The sequence below is a fragment of the Perna viridis genome, chromosome 3 (genome assembly GCF_037379345.1).
Source record: "Perna viridis isolate PV_CMFRI_1.1 ecotype Kerala chromosome 3, ASM3737934v1, whole genome shotgun sequence".
In the NCBI taxonomy this organism is placed as follows: Eukaryota; Metazoa; Mollusca; class Bivalvia; order Mytilida; family Mytilidae; genus Perna; species Perna viridis.
In genome coordinates this window covers 51,676,025-51,702,046 of record NC_142447.1, presented here as the reverse complement: position 1 = coordinate 51,702,046, position 26,022 = coordinate 51,676,025, and the positions used below count along the sequence as shown (strand labels likewise).

Here is a 26,022-nt window from a genome sequence, read left to right as displayed (position 1 = left end):
TCAAAACTTTTAACTTCTATACGCACAACTGTCAAAGAGGGTCTGCAATCCTACCACAACACTTATTCCCGTGGTGGTATTAATTCAATGTGGATCCTGAAAAATTCGAAAGATCTTTTAGAGACAATCAGTCCAAGAATATTATCTGAATATAATAGCATGAAAATCCATGATTTTTCAACACTGTATACTTCTATTCCCCAAACACAGTTAAAATCCCGGCTTAAAAACATTATACATCGTTTTTTCCCCAAAAAGATGGTACACCTATATACAAATATATAGTTTTTGGTAGAGATTCCTCATACTTTGTGAGAAATAATGAATCATCTTCCAAATATACAGAGGAAGATGTTTACAAAATGCTGGAATTTTTAACCGACAACATATCTATCCAATGTGGTGGACGTGTTTTTCAACAAACGGTCGGTATTCCAATGGGAACAAATTGTGTTCCTTGACTTGCTGACCTATTCCTTCACTCTTATGAGGCTGACTTTATAGCTGATCTGATCCGAAAGAAAGAATATCCTTTGGCTAGATCCTTTAATCTCAGTTTCCGCTATATAGATGACTTATTGTCTTTAAACAATCCTAATTTCGAGAATTTGATACATCGCATCTACCCCAAAGAACTTGAGATAAAAGATACTACAGACACTGTGAAGTCAGCATCATATCTTGACATACACTTAGAAATCGATGGTAAAGGAAAACTATTGACCAAACTTTACGACAGACGTGATGACTTTTCATTCAGAATTGTCAACTTTCCTTGTTGTGTATGTCTGTTTTCCATGTGTGGTCTTTGTCCCTGGATTACATTCTTTTGATTACCGCTATAACCTTGGTTCCCTTGATTACTCTTTGAACAGAAATCGAAAGTTCCAATATGGCATGCAATTTATCAAGTGAGTTCTTAACATTCCAAAAACAGTAAAGTTCACTATTTTCATAAACTTTGTTACAAAAATTATAATAAGAGTTTTTATGGTATCGAGCGCACTAGTAAGTGAAATAAAAAGTCTGGTTTTAGAGCAATGACTTGAAGAGAAACTAAATCTATATTAATAAGGTGTTTTGTGAAAATTGAGAAGCCAGAACTGAATATGAACTTTCGTGCTGTTTCTTGCCCAGGTAGTTAAGAGTTTGTGTTTGTTAACAATTTCACTTTCTGAAAATTCAGTCAGTTGGAATGTAGGTCAATTTGTAATTTCTTTTTGTAGAATTTTAATATAAAATTTACGTCAATTAACAACAATATTATTTGCAGCTTTATCGGCAGGGAAAAAAACTAAATTCATCGCAAAGTTTATTCCGTTTGTGTTTTTTTTTTTCGGGGATACAACTTTTATATTTTTATTAGGAGTAAAGTGTTTTTCAAAATGTTTTATTCGATCGGGTGTCAACTATTTTCATAACTGTTTTTTGAAGAAAGAATCTAATGCTTTCTTGTCTACTTTCTCATGCTTTATCCATTTCATACAATAAGAATATGATGAGTCATGTGTCATGTTACGACCTTTATTCCTAGTGATATTGACCGGAGGACGATACTGACTTTCAGATTACCTGTTACCATGAATATGGAAGCTGTGACCCGCAAATATATTCTGAGTTACTGTAATTTCATGATATTGGTGTATTCTCTTTAATTGTTAATAATCACATTTTGTATAATTCACAATATTTAAAGACGTATCTACGGGTGTATTAAATAGAAGGGATTTCAGTATTATCTAAATAAGCAGGGATAGTTTCCCTAACTATTCAATTTACCAGCAATGTTGCTATAATAAAAATCCTGTATTGACACAATCGCAAGTTTTACTGAATTCATTAATCGATTTATTTGACCGCATATTCGGACACTTCGTAAAGACAAGTACTTTTTATATTTTCCGGATCTTACATGTGTACCAGGGTTGGTCCGTGGTTTACTATTGTAATGAATTATCTCCCTTAGGGCCAACAATAACCGGTTGATGAAAAATGTCAAAACCAGACGTTAAAAGTAACTTTATACTACTCGTTTCCATTTTGATATTATTATCAACTATGGTTAAGTAACAGTAACTACATAATATCTCTCAGTTTTGTACTACAGGCATATCCGATGTTTTTTTCTTGCTCTTTGCAGTGTGCTAGAATTCCCATTTCCCGTTACCCGGGCCCGGGGCAAGTGAAATTTGGGTCAGGGAAAGTTAATACTTAGTTACGCTTTCCCGTGGCAAGTTGAAAGCTTCATATGATGTAAGGATTTGTTTTGTTAGGAAAGCAGTTATTGACTGTGGGAAAGTTAATTTTATTTGGATTTTTCCCGAGGAAACCTCAATTTCTGAAACCTTAAACACTGTAAACGTATTAATATGCGCTATTTCCGGGATGGACAGAAATGCTCAAAAATAGTACCCATGGAATTAAATTTTAACTCTATAACGCTGATCATTTCACGACTCCATGAAAATGATACCCGCGAATATATTCACTTGACAGAATCCGTAAAACCCTGATTTAATACAGGCTAATCATTTTGATTCAAGAAAAAAATTTAACTGGAAAACATGATATATTTATGTCTGGAACAACTTTTTGCTGTTTACATATTAACATAAGGAGAATGGATAATGTGAGTAAGTCAAGGGATAGCAACCCCACCTGAATGAAAAATGTGAGCTCAAGGCCACCCAATGGTCTTCAATGAACAACGGGGACGTAAAACACCATTTTCTTTTTCCTTTCAATTTTCGTATTAGGTTTACCAACTTCTTCGTTCTAGTTGGTTTAATTCTTTGTTTGTTGAAAAAAACCAGGTGATTTGTTAATTGAAGACATGAGAAATATTTTAGCAGAAGCAGTATTTCTATTTGACATTCTACATGAGTACTGGGAAATATTGAGGAATGATCATATGTTTTCTTTATTTGGCTAAGTAAAACTTTATTCCAAGATTAGGAATAAGCTTTGAATTCCTTTTAAACATCCTAGCCCCCCTTCTGCTAAAAATGGTACCATGCTTGTTGCCTTTTAGTTTAAGATATACAAATTCCTGTGCAAGAACACTAAATAAATATTGTACAAGCACTTGTTGTACTAAAACCCTGTATTTAACGAGCCAATATAGGTATTTAGTGCAATTTGTTGGCTATTTATTTTTATTACAAAATTATATATGTACATGTAGTTCCATCATGTACCTGTTGGAGGTTTGGATAGCCATACAACTTGGTTTAACAACCTATTCACTTGAAAATATCTGTACTATGTAAGGAACATTGTCGCTAATTTCATTTTTCCGGTTTATCCTTGATTCTTGAGTTTTTTTTTACTATTTGATATCTTCCTTGCCGATTTATTACTTTTAGTTCAGTAAATTTGTTATTACTTTAATGTAGCTAACTCATAAAAGTCGCAATGTACTCCTTTTTTTCTACTTTTCTTCTTTTTTTCACTCTTTTGTGTTGTCATTTTGTTTGACTGTTTTCTTCAATTAATATACTTTTCTTACATATTTTGTAATGAACATGGAAAAAATTAAGTCTGCAAACTATTTAAATAAAATATGTAATGGTGACAAACTTCTTGGATAGATTAAGTGTACGTTCCATTTATGCAATTTGAAGGGTCATGTGGTCTTCTTTTTTCAAATGTAAGTGTAATTTAAACCAAGAGAGACTATACGTCTATAGCCCCACATCATTTTCAACCTGGAGTGACCCCTGTTTTAATGGGTAAACCTTGTAAACACTGGACTTACAGACTTAAAAATAACATGCTACTTCATTTTTAATCAACTATTTGAGGCTGACCTCTTAAAATTTTATAGCTATATGACTCTGGTGTAAGTCAGGGTAGGGGGCGTGACCTGACCCAGTGAGAGTATACCCATTTCTGCTCTACTGATACCCTGTTATCTATTCACCTTTAATTCTCCATCTTATAGTAACTGTCCACTTTTAAAAAATGCTTTGATTTCATTGATAAATGTTTAGGTCTTTGGTGTTAATCATTGATTAGGGGATATGTTTTGGCTTTTTTTGTGTTTACAGTCCCCAAACAGGTGGATCCAGGATTTCAGGATTAAGGGATGTAATAGAATTTAAGGCCGAGCGAAGCGGATAATTTTCTGGAGTGAATTAGGGAAAAATCATGATTCATGCTAGAACAAAATAGTGTGTCCAAATTTTAGAGTTGGGGGTGGGTATGACAGGTCCGCCCCTATGAATCCTAACCTGACAAAGACTGATTTATACATGTAAGTGGTAGCATGATAACTACGATTCAGAATGAAAATGATATCAATGATTTGTATTTAATTTGTATCTGTCAAATAAGAAATTTCTTTGTAAGGAAACGTTTCCAGAAATGTTCAATCATTATAGCAGAATATCTCTGTTGAAAGACAGTAAGCTAGCACAATGTTATGAATCTCAATATCAAGCGCAGACCAATGAGGAACATTTTCCAAAATATCATTGATATGGATCGGTTAGAATTTGCTCAACAGCAATTTGAAAAGAGGCTGAAATCGCAACTATTTGCCATACATTCATGATGCCGCCAAAGTATCTGATAATGTCGTTTTGTTGAGGCTTTGTGGCAACGTCAGCAATGTTAAAAATTTGAATTTGGCACCGAAAGGGTTAACCCTACTCTACCGTCTCTAGTGGTCAAAATATTAAGCCTCCAATAAAAAATTAAAACAGCGTCTGATGGACATGTTTTCTTTCAATTCATTTACTTTGGATATTCTTCTATTAAATATTATATAAAATTATTATGGTTGGGAACCTACATAAGGAATAGATGAATGACAAGGGTCATCAGCTGCCATTATCGTTTTTGTTTAACCTGGTTCTGTTGCAAAGGTAAAATTCTTGATCATACATGCATTTAATTACCATTTGATTTTAGTGAAGAAAGTCTCCTACATGGCAGACCATTAATCAGTTCTGTTCATTTTATTGTAGGTTAAAAATCATTATTACAATATGAATCCAATTTTGAATGCATACACAGGTTTTCAGAGGGTACAGTAAATCACAATGGCGAACTTATAAAAGGAATATTATACCGTTTATGGAATGTTGAGCTGATTTGAATATGTTAGTAAATACCCCTTGACTTGACCTTGATGAAGTATGATCCACACCTGCAGGCCCTTGTCCATTGTAACAAATACAAAATCACATGGTAAATTTGTGATTGCACTGGAAACAGGTTAAACCACAAGATGATACTTATCCTAAAGGGGTTAAAGGGAAATCGGATGTTTTTTTCTTAACTTTTTTTACTCAAATTGACGGACTTCACATACTTCGAGTTCATTTTACAAGTTGCTTTCAATATTATTCATGTATGAACTGCAAAGTAAGCATGTATGTTTCTTACTACATGTACAATGTATTGTGCAATATCTGATTTACATGTATGTTGATTTGTCAAGGGTCTTTTAGGGGCAAATTGAATACAGACTACTATAAAGAAACCCTAACCATCAGGTATGATGTGTGCACAATCGCAACAACTGCATAATCTTCAAGAAGACTTTTAGCAATTGACAAAATGGCAAGTTAAAGTTAATAAACACTCCAGATTTGTAAAAAAATTGACACACCTATGTACAATATGTATATGCACGTATGTCTTCTTTTTAGATGTCCCTATTGAAGAAATGGATACAAATATTTTGTTTGAAAAGTTTACCATTGAAGAAATTAGAGCAATCGAAAAGAAAACAAGGTACTGTATTGTCAATATGATTTGTTCATAATTGCCTTGATCGGTTCACTGTTAAGTGGTATGGTTCAATTTTTTGATGAACACTCAGCATCATCATTTTTGTTACCCATGTTAGTGGTAATGAACAAATGGGGACATTGAAGTACAAAGTGTTTACTAGTAAGTCAGGAAGTAGTTGAATATGACATAAATTACTTTTCTTATAGAAAATAGATTAATTATAACAATTTGGATATAGATAAACTGCTGTTTTTGAACATATCTTATATAGTCAGATAACACTTCTTATACAAACATGGAGGTCAAATGGCATATCCTTCTGTAAATTAGTTGTTACACAGGTGATGAATGAAATGCATAGTGTCCTTCATTAATGTATGTGTGTGAGGTTCCACATGGTAGTTTAATCAAGTAAATTGAAAAATCTGTTTAATCCTGTAAATTTTATCTGAATGCTTGGTCACATGTTACAGATACAGATTATTTTGATAATCTGCTTTGCTGTTTTTGTATGTGTTTATATTTTCAACAGGGCAATTTATTTTATGAAAAGATCTTAAACATGGTTTATTATTGTTTTAAAGTACTGATATCAAAGCTGAAAATGAAAGTTTTGGTATTTTTACATATAAGTTATAATATATATGTATATTGATTCCATGCATGTATGATTTTAATTCAAAACATTGTATTTTGTTTACATTGGTCTTGTATAGTAAAGCTTTGAAACCAACTGGTCATTTCAAGTTTAATATTGATGTGTATTCATCAACTGGGATAATATTTTTTTTCAGGACTGATATTGAGAGGAAGAAAGAAGATCTTAGGACCATGGTTGGGTAATATATATCATTTATTTGGGGAGGAAATTCAAATTTAATTCTTCTGTGAAGTAAATGACATATTTGTTAATGAAAATCATAATAAGATGTTGTTTGGTCACCTCTATTGTGTAAGGAACTAAAAGAGTTTTTTACTTTAGGAAAGAAAGAAAAGATATTTTCTTTGCAAATGCCAACACATTTATGTAACATTAAGTTCGTTAAACATTTTGAAACATAAATGTTTTGTGTGTTTATTAAATCTCACGAACTTGAAAATATGCATATTTTCATTTATTGACCAGGGAAAGGTACAGAGATCTTATTGAAGCAGCTGATACAATAACAGATATGAAGAACAGTGCCCAGAATGTAAGGTTCTTGTTTTTGTCATAAGAAAGGATGATGAACATAAATGCATTGACTGTATTAAGGCTTTGTGTATGATAATTCTTTGGGTGCAGTTAAGCACCTATGTCCAAAGTTTAGTTAATGTTTAAATTAGAAATTAAATAGCTTGTTGTTATACATTGCTTCTTCAAACAGTTTTGTAGGTTTTGTAGTTTATATAAGACCTTCATTGCAGGTCATGAATTCAATTACAAAAATGGAAGACATGTGTAAAACCTTAAAGGAACATCATATGATAAAAGGTTCTTCTTTCCATACTAGATCACAGCCTGACCAGCTTCAGAGGTATATTTTAAATTACAATTTGGAGGTTAATTAGAATGTCTTAGTTTTAAATGGATATGATATATTTCATTGGAAATTTACTTTTATTTATAATTTGAGCAAACCATAAAACAAAATAAGAAAAAATTACTTCCAAAACCAATAGTTCTTCAAACTACACTATTTATTACTTTTATTCAAAGAAATACCATCTCTCTTTTGCATCTTTTATATAACTACCTATTACTTGTTAGTCTTGTGTATTCCATCCTGTTTTTTATGGTTTTAGGAAGAAAAAGGAAGTGAAGTTCTATGGAGTAGCATCACAGATTAAACTGTTACTTGATATGCCAGAAAAGGTTTGTCCTCTTTATAAGGCAGGGATAACTACATTTGTTTATATATTTTTGTCAATGTATGTGTGCTGTCTTAATAATTTTAATCAATTCAGTGTAGTTAAGCACTTTTGTTAGTAATGGCTGTTAGATTTCTTTGATTTCTGTCCAGCTGTATAGTTTTGAGCTCACCTGGCCAAAGGCCATGTGAGCTATTGCCATCACTTGGCATCTGTTGTCGTCGTCGTTAACAATTGTACAAAACACTTCTCCTCTGAAATTACTTGACTGATTAGAACCAAACTTGGTATAAATGTTCCTTGGGGTATACTACATAGAATTGATGTTGGGATTTTTGATTTGTCGAAAAACATGGCCACCGTTACTAAAATAGAACATAGGGGTCAGACAGTAGTTTTTTCACATATATCTCCAAAATCGTTACGTTTAGCTAAATTTTGATGAGGTAAAAGTGTTCAGCATGATGAGATCTATCTCTGGTCAAATTTTGGTTTCAGTTAAGCCATATTGGAGTTATTGCCCTTTTCAACAATTTTTGCTATTTTTAGTGTTATTTCTTTAAAAAATCTTCTCCTTTGACACTACTCGACCAATTGAAACCAAACTTGGTATGAATGTTCCTTGTGACATCCTGCATAGAACTGTTGTGGGGATTTTTGATTCATCAAAAAACATGGCCCCCATTACTATTAGTAGAACATAGGAGTCATACAGTGGTTTTTCGCATATATATCTCAAATCCGTTATGGTTTAGCCAAACTCTTTCAGTTGCTGAAATGATCCTTATTATAAGGCTTTCAAAGGTCTTCAGGGATCAAAGTTGTCAGATAACTCCTTGTAAGAGTTTGTTTTTTTTTTGTTTTTTTTTTTGTTTTTTTTTGTTTTTGCATTTTTTTTTAGTTTTCAGCCAATACAATTTTTTTTGGTTTTAATTCCAGATCTGGAGTTCATTAGATGACAAGGATTACCTGACAGCTACTAGACATTACCTGTTGTCAAGACACATACATACCAGTTTACAGCTGGAATCACAACACTCTAATGATATACTCAGCTGGTTCCCTGTCCTTACTAGACAGTGGTCAGCTATCAGTCACTTCAGATCAACTATATTGTCTGTGAGTATTGCTGGAAGTCAGCTATCAGTCACTTCAGATCAACTTTATTGTCATTGAATATTGCTGTGTGTCAGCTATCAGTCAATTCAGATCAACTATATTATCAGTGAGTACTGTTGTGTGTCAGCTATCAGTCACTTCAGATCAGCTGTGTTGTTAGTGAGTATTGCTGTGAGTCAGCTATCAGTAAATGCAAATCATCTGTATTGTCAGTAAGTATTGCTGGGATTCAGCTATCAGTCAATTCAGGTCAGATGTATTGTCCGAGAGTATTGCTGGGATTCAGCTGTCAGTCAATTCAGAATGTATTGTCTGAGAGTATTGCAGGAGGAGGGAGGTATTCTGTGTTCTAGGTTTTATGAAATACATTTAGTTGTCTCAAGAATCATAGAATCTGAACTTCCCACAGTTGATTCTAGTTCTTCAGTTAAATTATTAATCTATCTTTTATATGCCCATCATTATAGACTAACATAGAACCAGAAAATGTATATTCTTCTGATACAATAGTTTATTCTTTTGGCTTTTTAAGAAATTCAATCATCACATATTTTTCTTCTGCCTCTATATTGAAGCTAATTTTTCCTAAACTTTTCCTTATATTACAGGGTTGCCGAGGGATGTTGAAAGAGACAGCAGCAACTGACAAGGTAAACATAAAGTATAGTGAGTGATCTTTTCTTTAAATAACTGGTAATATCACATTTTTGGATGCCTTCGAGAACTAACATTCATGTTTGTCATATGTATTTAGATTTTATACAAATATTTAAGACAACACACAAACTAGTTGTTTGCACTAACATTTATGTGTGTAGCTCATTATATGAGTGGACAGTTACAGTTTTTATGTGTAAGTTTTTGTAAGAATCAGGCAAAATGGGAAAATCAGAAACATGCATGTCAAAAACCCACCGATCTGAAAATGAAATATCACTCAAGGACATTTTTTTCTATTTGAAAAGAACATTATTTGATCTCTGCATCACTCCACCTCCTCAGAACTTTTTCAATAGAATGTTAGAAAATTAGGTTTTTGACTGATAATCTGCCCTTGAAATGTTCATTTTCAATACATTACAATGAAATTTGCCAAATTGATTTTGAAAATATTGTCTTTTTTCCTTGATTTTGATGGTACAAATAGTCAAATTACACTGTCAAAATGATGGTTTTTTTAATACCATGTTTCACCCACTGCCTGAATCTTACAGAGACTGACACTTTAAACTCTTTCTTGGATGTTTTTTTTTTTATATATGTATTAACATTTTTCATTTTTAAACATTGAATGCAGTAATATTTTCCACTATTCTTGTTTTATTCTGTGCAGCAGGGATACAATTTTTCTGCTTACTCACAGTTCATGTTTACATTTGTATTTTACTGTTTATTTATTTCTAATTTTGCCCATTTAAATCTCCATGTTGTTTCTCGTTAGTCCTATCTCATAGCTGGTGTAGTAAATTTACTTTCTAAAATTATTACAGTGTATAGCTGAGTGTTTGTGTGCCATAGTATTATTAGAAGATAGTACACCAAGACAAGTGTTCAATGAATTCCTCTTAGCTCGAACTGTAAGTAGTGTTAATTATTTATATCCCATTTGTAAAGTAAAATAATGATACTGCCATTATGAAGGAGATATGTATACTGCTATACACTTGTACATCTGTCTGTCTGTCACATATTTTTCATTCACAGTTATTACATGATATTTTGTCACTAATTTTATATACGTGTAGGTGTACAATATTGTGGGATTTGATTTCTTGATTGTGCTGCAACAACTTCCTGCAGATTCAGTTTATTAGCTCACATGACTGTAGGCCATGTGAGCTATTGCCATCATTTGGCGTCTGTCGTCGTCATCGTCGTTAACAATTTCTTCAAGTTCCTTTGAGTATCATGCACATAATGAATGTTCGGATTTTTGATCGGTAAAAAAACATGGCCGCCATCACTAAAAATAGAACATAAGGGTCAGACAGCAGATTTTTGCATATATCTCCAAAATCGTTAGGTTTAGCCAAATTCTATTGGGGTAAAAGTATTCAGCATAATGAGATCTATCTGTGGTCAAACTTTGGTGAAAATCTGTTAACTCGTGTTGGAGTTATTGCCCTTTATGTTTGTTTTTTGCTGTTTTTGATGTTATTACTTTCAAAAATCTTCTTCTCAAAACTGCCTCACAGAATTTAATGAAAGTTGTAATTTTTGTTGTTTAGGGTATCCCTAACAAAATGACCGTTTGGATTTTTGATTGGTTTAAGAAGTGGCTGCCATTACTAAAAATAGAACATAGGGGTCAGACAGCAGATTTTTGCATATACAGTCGAACTTCACTCGCTGGAACTCGGATGGCTTGAACACCCAGGATTTCTCAAACACGATTCAAAGTACCAAAATTTTCTCCTATATAATCAATATAAATAACCTTGGATTTCTCGAACTTCGATTTCTCAAACACTCGAACTGACTAGTAGGTCCGTTCGGTAATAAATCTTAGAGAATAACCCTCACTAACTCGACCTCATCAGCAATTTTGTCAGCTTGGGTAATAAAAGGTGTGAAAAACTGAAACCCTATCATTAATCAGTGTCATTTGAGTTAATTACAGGAAAAATCTAAGTCATCACTAATTACGGTAGTTTTGATCTTTAACATAACACTGATTGAAGTTCAGGAATGTTCCAAAGTCGGTATGATAAAAGCATGAAAGAAAATCAGATGAAAACAAATTATTGACCAAGAAACTCGAACTCGGAACGTTTTTAAAAGCGAACACAGCATTTTTAATGTTCACATATCAACATAATCTTCCAAAAGCAAACGAAAAAGATCCACGAACTAACACAACTTTGTAGGAAGTAGGCAATTTCTAACGATAAAGTCGAACTCGGACCGGCACCGAAAAAAATCCGGAAATATACGAACTTCAATTTCTCAAACTCCCGATAACTCAAACACATTTCAATGGTCCCTTGGAGTTCGAGCTACCGAGGTTTGACTGTATCTCCAAAACTATTAGGTTTTGCTAAATTCTGACAAAAGGGTAAAAGTATTCAGCATAATGAGATCTATCTGTGGTCAAATTTTGGGTAAAATTTGTTGACCCATGTTGGAATTATTGCCCTTTTTGTTCGTTTTTTGCTGTTTTTGATGTAATTACTTTCAAAAATCTTCTTCTCAAGAAACTACTCTACAGAATTCAATGAAAGTTGTAATTTTTGTTTTTTTACGGTATCCTTAACAAACTGACCATTTGGATTTTGATCAGTTTAAAAATGGCCACCGTTACTAAAAATAGAACAGACAGCAGATTTTTGCATATATCTCCAAAACTATTAGGTTTTGCTAAATTCTGACAAAAGGGTAAAGGTATTCTGCTTGATGAGATCTATTTGTGGTCAAATTTTGGTGAAAATCTGTTGACCCATGTTGGAGTTATTGTCCTTTTTGGACATTTTTTGCTGTTTTTGATGTTATTACTTTCAAAAATCTTCTCCTCAGAAACAATTGCCCTTGAGAGGTGAAAAATGACTTTTTTTTTTACAGTTTTCAGCCTATATCTTGAAAACTATGATAGATAGAATGAAACTTTCAATTGCTGAAATGATTCTTATTATAAGGCCTACAAAAATTTCCAGGGATCATAGTTGTCAGACGACTCCATATGTCGTATAAGAGTAAATGCCCTTGAAAGGCAAAAAATTACGCTTTTTCAAGTTTTCAGTCAATATCTTGAAAACTATAATAGATAGAATGAAAATTTCGATTGATGAAATGATCCTCATGATAAGTCCTACCGAAGTCTTCATGGAGTCAAAATTGTCGGACAACTTCTTGTTAAGAGTTATTGCCTTTGAAAAGCAAAAATTAAATCAGGTGAGCAATTCAGGCTCCTGGGAGCCTCTTGTTTTTAACCATACGGTTTCATATCAATTTTTTTCTCTGCAACTACTTGTCGTTGTTACTTAATATGTTTACATAGTCTTTATAAGTGTGTGCCATATTTTAGAAATTTATTTTGGACTTATATGACATTAACTTCCTGTTTGCTGACTCTGCTCTTACACGAAAGAGTTGCTGGGGTATTACTAGTGGGCATTGGCTTACAAGTTTCTTGTTTTAAGATGTTTTAAATGGAAATAGATTTTGTAGTTTTCAACCACATGTTTTGAAAGTTCATTTTTTTTTTTCATTTATCAGATTCTACTTATTTGGAAATTTTCATTGAAGAAAGAACTACTTTCTACTTGACAAACATATATAAATGTAATTTGGATTAGAAATTAAGAGTAATAATAAATGCATTTTATTACAGACAGCTGTTCAGCAGTTATTTCACTCCAGTCAACAGACTGCAAGTATCAAAGACCAGATTTGTACAGTAGTACAGTTAATAATTCATACTGTACATCAGATACATAGTGTATTCTATGTTGGTGATGATTCTGATCAGAGTATGTCCTTCTGTTTATCAGTCCTATATCAATACTTATTTCCAATAGGAATGTTGGCAACTGCACTCATCAGCAGTAATTTACAGTAATAGTACTTATTTTCACAAATTTCACAATCAGTAACTATTTACCAAATTATCCACAGATTAGCATATAAGGTGTTTAGCTGTGTGATTTAGTTATAGATATCATAATTTTGTTATTTACTGGTATATGTTTGGAACAATCAATTATTACAGATGGAATATGTATAGGAAGTATTAAAATAAGGTTGCTTTCTATTTTTCAGTTCCTAACAACTTACTTCTAACCCTACTGACAGATGTGACAACAAAGAAACAAAATGGTATTCAATAAAAACATTGGTGAATTGTGTCATTTATAGTGATAAAAGCTCCTTTTCAATTTATTAATTTCCGTTTTCACATTTTCGAGTTATGGAACTTTATTCATTCAAAAATGAGATCATTTCCTATTGGTTTATCATGTCAGATCCATTTTGATTGATGCATTTTTGTGTGCACATGTTTTTGGGGGTGGTCTAACAGAGCAGTGCTGTCAATCAGCAGTAGTCTTATCATAAATATTCATTTTAGTATAAAAATGAGTTATAAAGGGACAGTGATGTCATATACTGATGAAGTAGCTTTGTTATAAAGAACAATACCAGCTTTAATTCTGAGATTAAAATCTGTTGTAGAGACTGGTCTGTTAGATTTACATACTTCAATTTCATCAAAATGTCTGCCCAAGTCTGTGTCAGGTAAGTTATGAACACTTTTACAATGATGCTTTAACAATTGTAAGGTGAGCAATTTAAAATTCATAATGAAATATTACGTTATCATATAAAGCAAGGAAATTGATATTAAGTAGAGATTTAAGTATAATATGACCCTTTCAATTTTTTATACGACCACAAAAAAAATTAAGTATGGTGCTGTCGTTCATATCCCCAGAGAAAGTTTGGGATTGATTTTGCAGGTCTTGACTTGAAACATTTAGAAATAAGGGCAAAAAAGTGATCACTTTCTGTTCTGATTAAATTTTTATCCTGTGTCAAATGTTTAATCATAATCAAAATTCAAAGCTGTGTCAAGTTGTGAATGATGTGTCCATACTCTGCCCATCTGTTCAGGGTTTGAATTTTGTGGTGGTATCAAGCTGTGCCATGCAAAACATTTATGATATGTATTATTATCACTGTTTATTGATTTTTCTTTAATCTTACTGTCAGATTCTTTATAAAGGATTATTAAAGTTAATTGTTACATTATCATATTAATTCTCACTAGAGTCTAAGGTTGATTGTGACATCAAAGTAATTCTTACAAGAATCTAGTTGGGTGAATGCGATATTTTCAAAGTAAATCTTAATGAGATCATTGGCAACTAGTGTTGTGAATCGATCACAATTTCCACATTGATGATTGTTGTATCAACATTGACCAATGATCTGTGTTTGGGAGGTTGATTAGGATGACCCTTCAATACAGAACTGCCTCCATTACCTAGTTTGGATATTATTATATCTTATGTAAATGTGTGATACCATCATCAATAAAGTCAAATGTTGACTTGAGGCCATCAGATAATAAATAGAGTCGTTCAGTGTTATGGTTAAAAATAGAACAACTTGTGTGTCAACAGAAAGGTAAATAGTCTGGTTAGACAAGAGAAATATTGACTTCAAAAAGATGGATAAAGGTAAAATCTTCCTATTTTTAAGACATGAACAAATCAATCTTGATATCTTGTTGTTGAAATTGATTATCAAATCAAAGGTCTCCAAACAACCAAAAACTGTTCACAATGATTGGTGCACCACTAAAAATAACTGGTCTTTTGGTTGCTTTTTGTGTGAGTATTACCTACTAAGTACTGATTTTTGCTTACTCTTTGTAAAAAATCAAGAGAATTTTTTTTTTTTTTTGTCTTACAGAATTTTGTCCAAGTCTAAGATCTCATGCTAATCCAGTATCAGAACAACATCTGCAGGATAATTGTCAACAATGGGTCAACACGTAAGATTTATGAACATACAAAGGATTATAGAGTTGTTTTTATATGCCCAGTGCTTTTTTCTTAAAACATTTCTTTTTGACTTTCATATATCAAGAGAAAAACCCAATTATTCAGTACAGTATATTTTGGAGACACAATTATCCCTTTCAATGTTGTACATGTTCAAGAGTTTAGCAAGAATGTAGAGAAGGGTTGATACATATGTTTCAAACTTTTTGACTTCTTTTAAAGAAACAACTGATGATAATGGAGGAACTTTTTAATGGCTGTTACATTTTTCTTCAGATGTATTACTGATGTGACTACAGGAGTAAATAAACTTCTGAATTTTATCAACACTGTCAAACGTTTGGCTGATATCAGAGATGCAATTTGGAATCTCCTATCTCAGGTAAAGGAAGTTTTACCGATTTTAAAATCTCTTCAAATCCCCTGAATACTCCATAATACTTAATCTCGCTAGTAGGAATGTTGATGAAAATAATAACTGCATTCTTTCAATAATGTCAAAAAGGCTCATTTTGTCTTGCCAAATAATTGAAAAGTTTAAAATGTATTTTATGAATTATTTCAAAATATTTTTTACCATGTACATGCAAACTGTATGATTACAGGATGAAAGTATGGAAGATTGGGATGTGATTTGCCAGAGAATAATGAACAGACAGCTGGCCATATGGGCTGGTATTCTTCAACCCTTGTTTGTTGATCGAGTGAAGGTATGTTGAAGCATATTTGATATGTGAAAGTGTTTCAGTCAGACTCTGTAAGTGTTGCAGTGTTTACCTTGTTTGTTGATGTAATAATGGACTATAAAACTACTTGCTGGTCATGCAGAAAACCTGTCAGAATTGCAGTATCAGGTTATGTTGGACCATGTATATTCCTTTGTAAAATGCACTGAAATATTTCTTATTGCTTGAGCTGGATTGGTACACATCACATCATATCACTTAATTTTATATTTTACTGTCTTGTCTTGTAAAACATGGATTAACACTAGTGTATGCCTGTACTTTATTGTAATTATAATTATTTTGGGAGAAGATGTCATAAGTATGTTACATTACTTGTGTCTGATCCATATTGTTTACTGTACATAATCATGGTTATATTGTATTGTACATACTCGTGGTTGTATTGCATTGTACATACTCGTGGTTGTATTTCATTGTACATACTCGTGGTTGTATTTCCTTGTACATACTCGTGGTTGTATTTCATTGTACATACTCGTGGTTGTATTTCCTTGTACATACTCGTGGTTGTATTTCATTGTACATACTCGTGGTTGTATTTCCTTGATTAAAAATCAAATGTAACTTTTATGAATTCATGCCTTTTTCTAGGCATTGATTAAATACCAATTAGAGACATCAACAGAACTGACCAAGCGACAGGTATCAAAAGTTGTCATGGAAATTAGGAATACAGAGGACAGGTGAGATACAGTTAATTAATTCTCTTCTTTAAAGCAGCTTGATTGATGCATTTTTAGGTGCATTTCTATGAAAAAGTACTTTGAATCTCTTGTTATTTTGATTTTGAAGTCTGTTGATTTTATCAATGTTTAATTCATGTTGATAAAAAATAAATTTTGATTCTGTTTAAAAAATGCTACTTGATAACAAATAGGTGAAAACTCAAACTAATTTTTAAGTGCAATCTTTTACATTGCCTCTATATATTATATAATCAATGAATTAAAGCACTCTATAGTGTATTACAAAATTAAGTAAGGTATGAGAGACAACAAATTCCAGTTTATCAAATGTTACAGTGTAGTGACAGCTGATACTGATTTATCGTGGTATGTGTGGAATGAAACATCAGGTGACATCTCACAGAACATGGCATGGATATCCTCAACAGCTAGATCTTCATCAGATAACCCTGGAGGGCTAATAATGAAAGCAAGGGCATTCACCCCAGTGGTACAAAGGTAGACAGGGCTTTAATACTCAGGAGGGCATGACAAAGGATGTCACAGCTGATGAATGCCATTGTTCCCTTACATATAGTGCATATCTAAGTCTTCACATTCAATAAATAATACTGACAAATCCTAATCCTTATATTATATACATGTTAACAGAAGATTCATTTTCTCTGTCATCTCTCCTCCAAAAGCAAAGTTTAGGGGATATATATTTATGAATATACCCATTAGGAATCACTGTGTATGTCTGTCTGTCCAACTGTCTACAAATCTTGTAAGCACTCAATGGATTAGGACAAAATTTAGGATGGTACAGCATCACATGTAGATTTTACATGAAGGAAGATAATTGTTGTACTTTGCCTGCAAAGGGAGGTTCAATGGATTAAGACAAAATTTAGGATGGTACAGCATTACATGTAGATTTTACGTGAAGGAAGATAATTGTTGCACTTTGCCTGCAAAGGGAGATAATCCAACCTTTGTATTGTACATGTAACCTTGCATGCACAACTCCTAAAATGACAATTGAATTTTGTTGAAATTTATTAGAAGATGTGCTTTAAAGCAATGTATTATTGTCAGATGCATGCAAAGGGGTATAATTTAACTTAACGTTTGAAAATGTTAAGTCCTCATAAGCCTTCTTATTCAGTGTCAGATGTGATTTTTGATGAAATTTAATATAATTCAGGTCCAGCAAGAGTGATCTTTTTTATTAGTTTGCTCACAGTATATCTATTTGTTATTCATAATTATTCAAAACATTTTCTATGGATTAAATGAATTTCAATTCATCAATTGTATTTCAGTTTATGTAAGAACTTTGATGAAAAGTTGAGGAGTATGTTAGAAGATGCTACAACTTACATGCCACAAGATGCTGCAGATAGTGGAGGGAAAAAGGCTTTTGATAGATTCTCTGACACTGATAATGTCTACAATCATATTAAATCATCATGTTATGACTGTATAAAGGGGTAAGTTATAGAATCAGACAAATTGATAGACAATTGTTAACATTACAGAGTTCAGGGCATCTCAGTTAAGCTTTACAGAATGTCTGTTTACCCAGGAGACAATGTTACAGTGGTAACATTGGAGGGTTTAGACTGGATAAAGATATTTGCAGAATATTTCAACTCTTCTAAAATTGCTGAATGGAGTTTTTTAAAACTTTTACACATCTTTATCACATGATGCCATTGTGCACCTCTTATTTTGTTTTTTCATCTGAATGACCTTTACAGATTCCCTGATGCAAAACTTAGGCATCTTCATTGGTTGACCAAAGGGGGACCATCTCCAATCAGCAACTTATCTAAAACCACTGAATTAAATTTGAGGAAACTTTCACACATTCTTTATCATACAATGACATTGTGCACCTCTTTTTTTCCAACCTTTTGGGATTCCAATTTGGTTTCTAGGGAGGGCAGCAGGGGTATCATTTGGTATCAACTTCCTGTATGAGGGGGCTGCAGGTATACTTAGCATCACAAAGCAAAGTTTGTTATGTCATTATGTCATTATGTTTTGTATCTTTTTTTCAATTTCACTGACGAACTGTAAACTTCATAAACATCTTCTGTTTTATGCTTTTAGATTGATAGATTATTTAAATGAACAGTTAAAGTCTTGGGAGAAATCCTTACAACAAATTCCTGACATGACCACTAGAGCAATTACAAAAAATAGGTAAATATTTTCCATCTAAAGTTTTCTCTTATTGATTGTAAGAAATGCCATAATTTGATCTTTTAATTGAAATTATAAATAAAATTAAGATTTCTATGGGTAGTTACATGTCCCCTGCTAGCACAAAAGAGACAAATTGCCAAATTCCCATAACTTCTGTAAAATTTGTTGAATCACAATTGCAGCACAATATGATCAACTACTTATGGTGACAAACAGTCTTACAAAATTTGAACAATATCCTCAGAATGAATTCTGAGCAGTTGCATCCAAAATGTCAGGTGTTATTGAACGCACATACAGACACTGGTATTTCTATATACCCTTCCGCATTGCGGTGGGGGATAAGAATATTGATGATAATCATTAGGATTGGAATGGAAATTTAATGCTTATTATTTTCACTTTAATATATTATGTGAATGACTCCAATAACTTAAGTAACTGTGTATGTTGGTTATGTATTGAGCAGAGTTTTACTGGTTGGGAGGCTTTGTACTGCCATTAGTGAACTGGTGCCATCTTTACAGAAATGTGTTTTAGGAAAGGAGGATCCTACAAAGTAAGTCATACACATAATGTGAAATTGTTTATTCTGAAATTTATCTGACAGGAAAATAATAATTGCTGTGAAAAAAAAAATTTCAAGTCTGTATAGATTTTTTGTTGCATTTTTATTTAATACTGAAACTGGGTAGAATTATTTCATATTAAGTCTACTATTTCTTCAATACCCTACTTTCTGTTTGACAGTTTACTTATGTACTTAAAGTACTATGTTTTACCTGGACATTTTTTGCTCTTTTTAAGTTTCTTCGAGGTAAAATGATTCCTTTTTTATATACTCTGTCTCTTATGCTTAGTTCTAAAAATCTCAAATTTCTTGTTACACAGATAGCACTCATAAGATTTCTATCCTGTTTTGTTAGGTGGTAATGGCTGGTTGTTTGATTGAAATACTGTATCTTATTTTTATTTAAAAGACTGAAAAAAATTAGCAGTAAAGGATCCAAGCCTGCTGAAGATCCTGTTTGGTCTCAAATAAAGGAACAACTGAGTGGATGTCAAACTGAAGCTTTCAGGTACTGGTAACCCTCTCCACTGTTTACAAATTGAAAGTTGTTTGTAGGGAACCAGTTTTTTTGTTTTTTTGTTTTTTTTAATTTCAAAGTTTTTTTTTTGTTTTGGTTGGGAATCAATGAACATTTTCAATTTTTAAAGTAAATTTATTTAAAGGAAATCACAAATTTGAAGATTCTTTGTACCCATGGAATAAAACTGTACAAGTAAACTCATGGTGGTAACAAAAGGATATATATATTGTTTATTGGTACTAGAAATGATAAAATATTTGTCTTTTCTAAAAGGAAGCATTATATCTTCCTTTATAAAACTCTGCTGTATTTATAGAATATGGATAGACCATCTTTCATGTGTAGCCCTGAATGACTTTAAATCTGGTCTGACAACACCAGAGTACAGGGATAATATTTCTACATGTACAGTAAGTTGTTTGTCTTGACTACTATTATTATATATAATAAACAAAAGCAAAAATAAAGAGAAATAGAAAATATTTTAATTATCATAGTTACAACTTTTGAAACAATCTTTCTTGTTCAAAATCTCTAGAGTTTTAAGGAACATCTAAGTATATGTCCTTAATAGATGTATCAAAGAAATCATAATAAAAAAGGAAGGAATTTAATTTTTGACAGAGATGGGATGAGGTAGACATTCAGGAAGAAACAGAAGATGGGAAAAAGATTAAATCCAAAATACAAGTTCCTATGCAGGTATAGTAATAGATTGGCCAAAATATTAAAATATTAAGGTCCCTGAACTGATCCACTCGAGTATTTGACAGATCGATGACTGCTGACTGATTGATCACTGAGGGATTGATAACCGGTGACCGATCTGATCGCAGTTTTTTTATGTAAAATGACAGATGATTTGTTCAAGTAAATTAAAAAATTTTGGTTGAAACGAATCCAATATTCTACCATATTAAATTTACCTTAAATTTTATTTTGTTTAAAATAAAACAAATATACAATAAAAGTTATAAGTTGATATTTAAATTTATTGCATTATGCGAATAACGAAACTTCAGAATCCTTAAAATATATTAACCGCTCTGTGGTAATGTAATGCTGTTACTGGTTTAATGGATTGGTTTGACAGAAACTGATCAGTGATCGGTGACAGATCACAATTTAAGTTGCAGGTATCGGTTCAGGTACTGTAACTCATTATCTTGACTGTTGACCTAAATAGTATCAAAAAACCAAAATTAATTGTTATAGTGACAAATATACCACAAAGCATTAGTATTTTTTTTTGGATATCCATGTACAAATTTTTATATGGTAGAAATGATAAGTATTTTATCCACAATTTTTTTTATGTTTGTGTATTGTTTAAGTTACCTGCCCAAGGTTAAGGTTCAAATGAATTTAATATAATTGTTTTCATCCCCTACTTTTAGGGTGTCTTGATCATTCAATTAATGTTGTTGTCTGTACATATGTTCATCTGTCCCATGATTTTTTTGTCATTAAGTAGTACTCCAGATAAGAATCATTCAAACCGTGATTTATGGTTGGAAAGCCTACACATTTTAATTTTGTAAATTTTTGTTTAAAATGTTCTAGTAAACAAAAATGAACATGTGGCTTGTTTGTAGGAGTTAAAAATTATATATGATGTACTGTAGAATTCAAAATAAAGGGAGACAACTCTGCAAATAACACTAAAATACGATAGAAACTGTTGGATTTTTAATGTGGATTATCTCCTAAGAGCAGACAGACTGAAATGAATAATTATACATTTTATTATATCGACCTATGAATCAACTTCATAACAAAAATAAAAATGTGTAGCTTTTTGTGGGGGTGTATCACATATTACGGAATTTGCATGATTCTTACAAAGACTACTTCTTCAAATTTCAGCCGTGTCATGGGTAAGGCAGGGGTATGCAGGTTCACCTGAAAGCTATTAAGCTTGGTTGTCCACCAATGTCATGTTTTTGGAATGCTTTTGTTGCTTATTTGGAGCTTTATAAATTTTCTTCAGCAAACCTTCATGGGAATAATTAGATATTCAAATTGAAATTTCAAGTGAAAGCTTTAGAATATGGTTTACATCTTTAGTTTGATTGATTGTATTGTGAGACTACTGTTTCATTCTATTCCTGCTTATTAATATTCCTCTGTACTTCTGGAATTGCGGGGCAATTGTGTCCTATGAACACATTTCTTCTAGTTTGGTTTTGTATAGAGTTTGTTTCTTCTTGAATTTTGATTATTGTATAATTATACTAAAACAGCTTTCAAATATATTTTAGCCATCATGGTATGTCCAAGGTTTGGTGTTCTTCCTGTGTCAAGAGATCAACAGAGTGGGTGGACATGCTGTGTCAAGGTAGGAACCTAACTCTGGTTTGTTTGGAATTTTTGAGTATGGATAATTTACATAAGAACTTCAAGTGATACTTTCATAAATTCTATGGCATCTGGTAAACATTTGAAATAACACTGATCCTGTTTCAAGAATTAATCAAAAATGTGTATACAGCTGACTATTGTACACTGTTTATGACAAGTTTTATGTAATTCATCTTCTCTTTCACTTACAGGTCTGTTTTACAGAAGCTTGTCAATAAAGTATCAGAAGAAATGAAGGATTGTTATGTGGAAATTGTTCACAATAGTAAAAATTCTAAAAGCAAGAGTTATGTTCCTTTACCACAACAAAGGGCACTGCAGTTAATATTTGATGTCAGATTTGTGCTGTCTATATTTCCAAGGAAGGAAGATACTAAGGTATACAGTGGAAGTTTATAGAACTTTGTATGTTAGTTCTTGTTTCCATTGCAATAACAAGGAATAGGTTACTATGTAGTTGTGATAAAAAATAAACTTTTGAAATTGAAGTTTAAATGAAAAATTAATCTATGACAAATAATTAAGAAAAATCTTTGGGTAGGGGGTTGTACTCATTTACACCTGCATAGGATCTTTATAATCAATTGTTTAAAACTGAACATTAGCAAGGTATAAAAAAGAATATAAAGACTAATCCATGGTAAATGAGTTCAGCACCATACCTAACATGAATTGTTTCTATTCTAATGTGGCAGAAGAAACTATGTATGCATCTGAAATGCCCAGGGGTAGATATATTGGGTAGCATATTGTTTGATGTTTGTTGGACGTCATATTATAGTTTTGAGTGAATTTATAGATTTTGTCAAAACAAATGTATAGAATCTAGATAGTGCTATTATACAAGTCACTGACTCCCAACCATACACATTAATTCCAAATTCTGGTACAATCTGGAACATAAAGATAAAATCTGTTAACTTAAGTCATGGTAAACGTACCCCATAATCTACTAAATTACAGAAATACTCATTAACTTGTATTATCTTCTCATTAGGAAAACAAGATATACCAGCAGAGAATGCAGCAAGTGATAGAAGGCCTTGAGGAGAAAGTAGATCCATTTGATTTAGATGTTTTTAGTCCCTACATTCAGTCACATTTAATGAAACAAGCCCAGAGATCTGCTGTAAGTTGAATATTGGATTGTCATTGATTACTACAGCAATGATATATAGTCATCAATAAGTACAGTTAATATTGGATTGTCATTGATTACCACAGCAATGATATATAGTCATCAATAAGTACAGTTAATATTGGATTGTCATTGATTACTACAGCAATGATATATAGTCATCAATAAGTACAGTTAATATTGGTTTGTCGTTGATTACCACAGCAATGATATATAGTCATCAATAAGTTAATATTGGGTTGTTTATTTGATGATATTTTCAATACATGGCGTGTAAAAGAAGGAGATATTCTATTTGTAATTATGGTATTATAATTCATTATAAGTATGGTACATTTATTAGAATTCTTCTTCATTCAATGCCTAACCATTTTCAACACTGATTTTTTTTATTTTTCATTCTATCCTAACAAACATAAGTTGTAAAATAACATTGTAGGAAGTGTTATTAACTTGTACTTGAAGAAGCCATTTTCTCATCTATATTAATATAAAAATACGAGATGTGGTATGATTGCCAATGGGGCAGTCATCCACCAAATACCAAGCAGCAAACAATTAAACTTCTACAGGTTACCCTATGGTCTTTAATGATGGGTAAAACCCAAACCATAAAGTAACAGTAAAAAGCCATAGAACATGTGTAGTGAAACTATTCATAAAAGACAAAAATCGACGTAATGTATATGGTAAAAACATTAAACAAGTAACAAAAAGAACAATGATAACCACTAGATTACAGGCTTGGGACATAAAGTATGTGGCAGGGTTAAACAGGTTTGTGACCGCTCAAGTTTGTTATAATTGCAAGTTTATTATATAATCAAGAATTGGATTACTTTCATTTTCATCATACTTAGTTGTACATGTACTTCATCAGGTACCGGTAATGTGTGAATTAATGTACTATTGTACACTATATTGTTTGTAGGTATTGTTTGGACTTGTGACCAACATAGATAGATTAAGTTTATATGGAGGTGGAAGGATGACTGCTTCAGGACAACAAGAACAACACAATGTGTTACCTCTGTCTACCTGTCAGAACAGATTTACACTGCTTCCTCTCAGCACACAATCAACTAGATCAACTCTAGTACAACCAGTACTCAAACAGCCATTTCAAAAGGTTTGAGTGACGTTATATTTTTTCTAACTATTATTTAAGTGGATTAATAAAATCTACATTTTCAATTTTGTGTTTATTTTTCATGATAAGTTGAGTTTCAGTAACAATCTTTTATTTAATCACTACTAAACACTTTTATGACCTTGTGGATTAAGTTCCTCATTTATTAGTACGTCATGTTTTAAGTCTTGTATGACTGAATTAAGATCTGGTACCTTAGAATGTGATTATAACTATCTTCTGGTAGTAAATAATAGTAAAGAGTGTGTCTTGTAATGACAGATCATTATTTACTTTCTCTTTAAAGCCAATGGAGATGGACCGCAGCCTTACTGAGACTGCTGCTGCTGTACTTCCTCAATCCTCTTCACAGACAGATATGACTAGTTCCTTGTTCAGTAAAGTCGGAAGTATGAGCAGTATGTCAGATATCTCAAATTGGTTTAAAGGCAACAAATAATCTGACACTGGGCTTGCTTAAGTATATGTAAGGACTTGAAGTGGGAGTAATCTGACATCAGGCTGGCTGAAGTCTATGAAAGAACTACAAGTTGCAATTGATGCAAATTAGACATCTATATTTCATTTTACATGGTTTACTCATATGTAAAGATTTACTTTTTTTTATTGATTTTGCCTGTGATAATTGTGAAATTGATCCATCTAATGGTGATGTTGAATGGTTTATCAACACTGTATTAACAGCTTAACATAGTTCTGTTTCATATCATTTTATGTAAAATACCATGTGTTAAAAGTACATTGAATTTTCTGTAAATGTTTTGATTGTGGTTATCAATATTTTGGGTTTTTCAAATTCGTATCAGTATAAAATTGAATTTGTAGTATAACCTTACTGCCCAAAACCATGAAAATTGGTGTACTAAGGAAAATAGTTTCTACACAGTATATACTCTCATTTTAGACATTGTTTTGTGAACTGAGAATTCTTTTAAATGTTTGGAAATTTTGAAGGTAATCATCATATGGTGCCATGTACTGGTGTACATTCTATGTTCATTTCATAATACAGTAAATTCAGAAATGATTGCATTATTTTTATGTTTGTGAATAAGTGATAATAATTCTCTGGCAGTAAGAGAGACTTCATCAAATAAATTACTTTTTAAGTTTTACAGTGAATTATTTGGAAGCAATTTCAAGAAGAATATAAGTGGTTTTCTTGCATGTTTTTGGTTTGTTATGATAAAGTTTCATTAACTAACCATGTTTCCAGGATATAATGTAGAGTGCTTTCAGGGGGTATTTATGTATATTTATTATTGACAGACCTTTGTTGATAGTTTTAAAATTGATGTTTTAGTGTTTGTCTTGAGATTACTTGTTGCAATGAATAATGTTAAGATTGGAAAAATAAACAGTGAAAAATCATGTGTTAAAAATTTTATCAACTAAAATTTTTTTTCCTATAAAGAGTCACTAATATTAAATCCCAATGT

General features: G+C 32.0%; 1 protein-coding gene across 1 annotated transcript; it reads left to right on the top strand.

The window, feature by feature from the left end:
• Positions 1-1,924: 1,924 nt before the first annotated feature.
• LOC148622820 (conserved oligomeric Golgi complex subunit 1-like) lies at positions 1,925-25,954 on the top strand. Its single transcript, XM_088573030.1, has 28 exons — positions 1,925-2,014; positions 5,658-5,742; positions 6,537-6,581; positions 6,869-6,935; positions 7,150-7,259; positions 7,528-7,597; positions 8,533-8,712; positions 9,321-9,362; positions 10,203-10,289; positions 13,040-13,178; positions 13,468-13,524; positions 13,879-13,941; positions 15,121-15,202; positions 15,489-15,594; positions 15,818-15,922; positions 16,553-16,644; positions 16,984-17,145; positions 17,955-18,122; positions 18,748-18,840; positions 19,313-19,402; positions 19,824-19,922; positions 20,251-20,344; positions 20,559-20,636; positions 22,196-22,272; positions 22,487-22,673; positions 23,293-23,424; positions 24,365-24,562; positions 24,870-25,954. The coding sequence occupies exons 1-28, from the start codon at positions 1,993-1,995 to the stop codon at positions 25,020-25,022; spliced, it is 2,883 nt and encodes a 960-aa protein (XP_088429156.1). The 5' UTR covers positions 1,925-1,992; the 3' UTR covers positions 25,023-25,954.
• Positions 25,955-26,022: the final 68 nt, after the last annotated feature.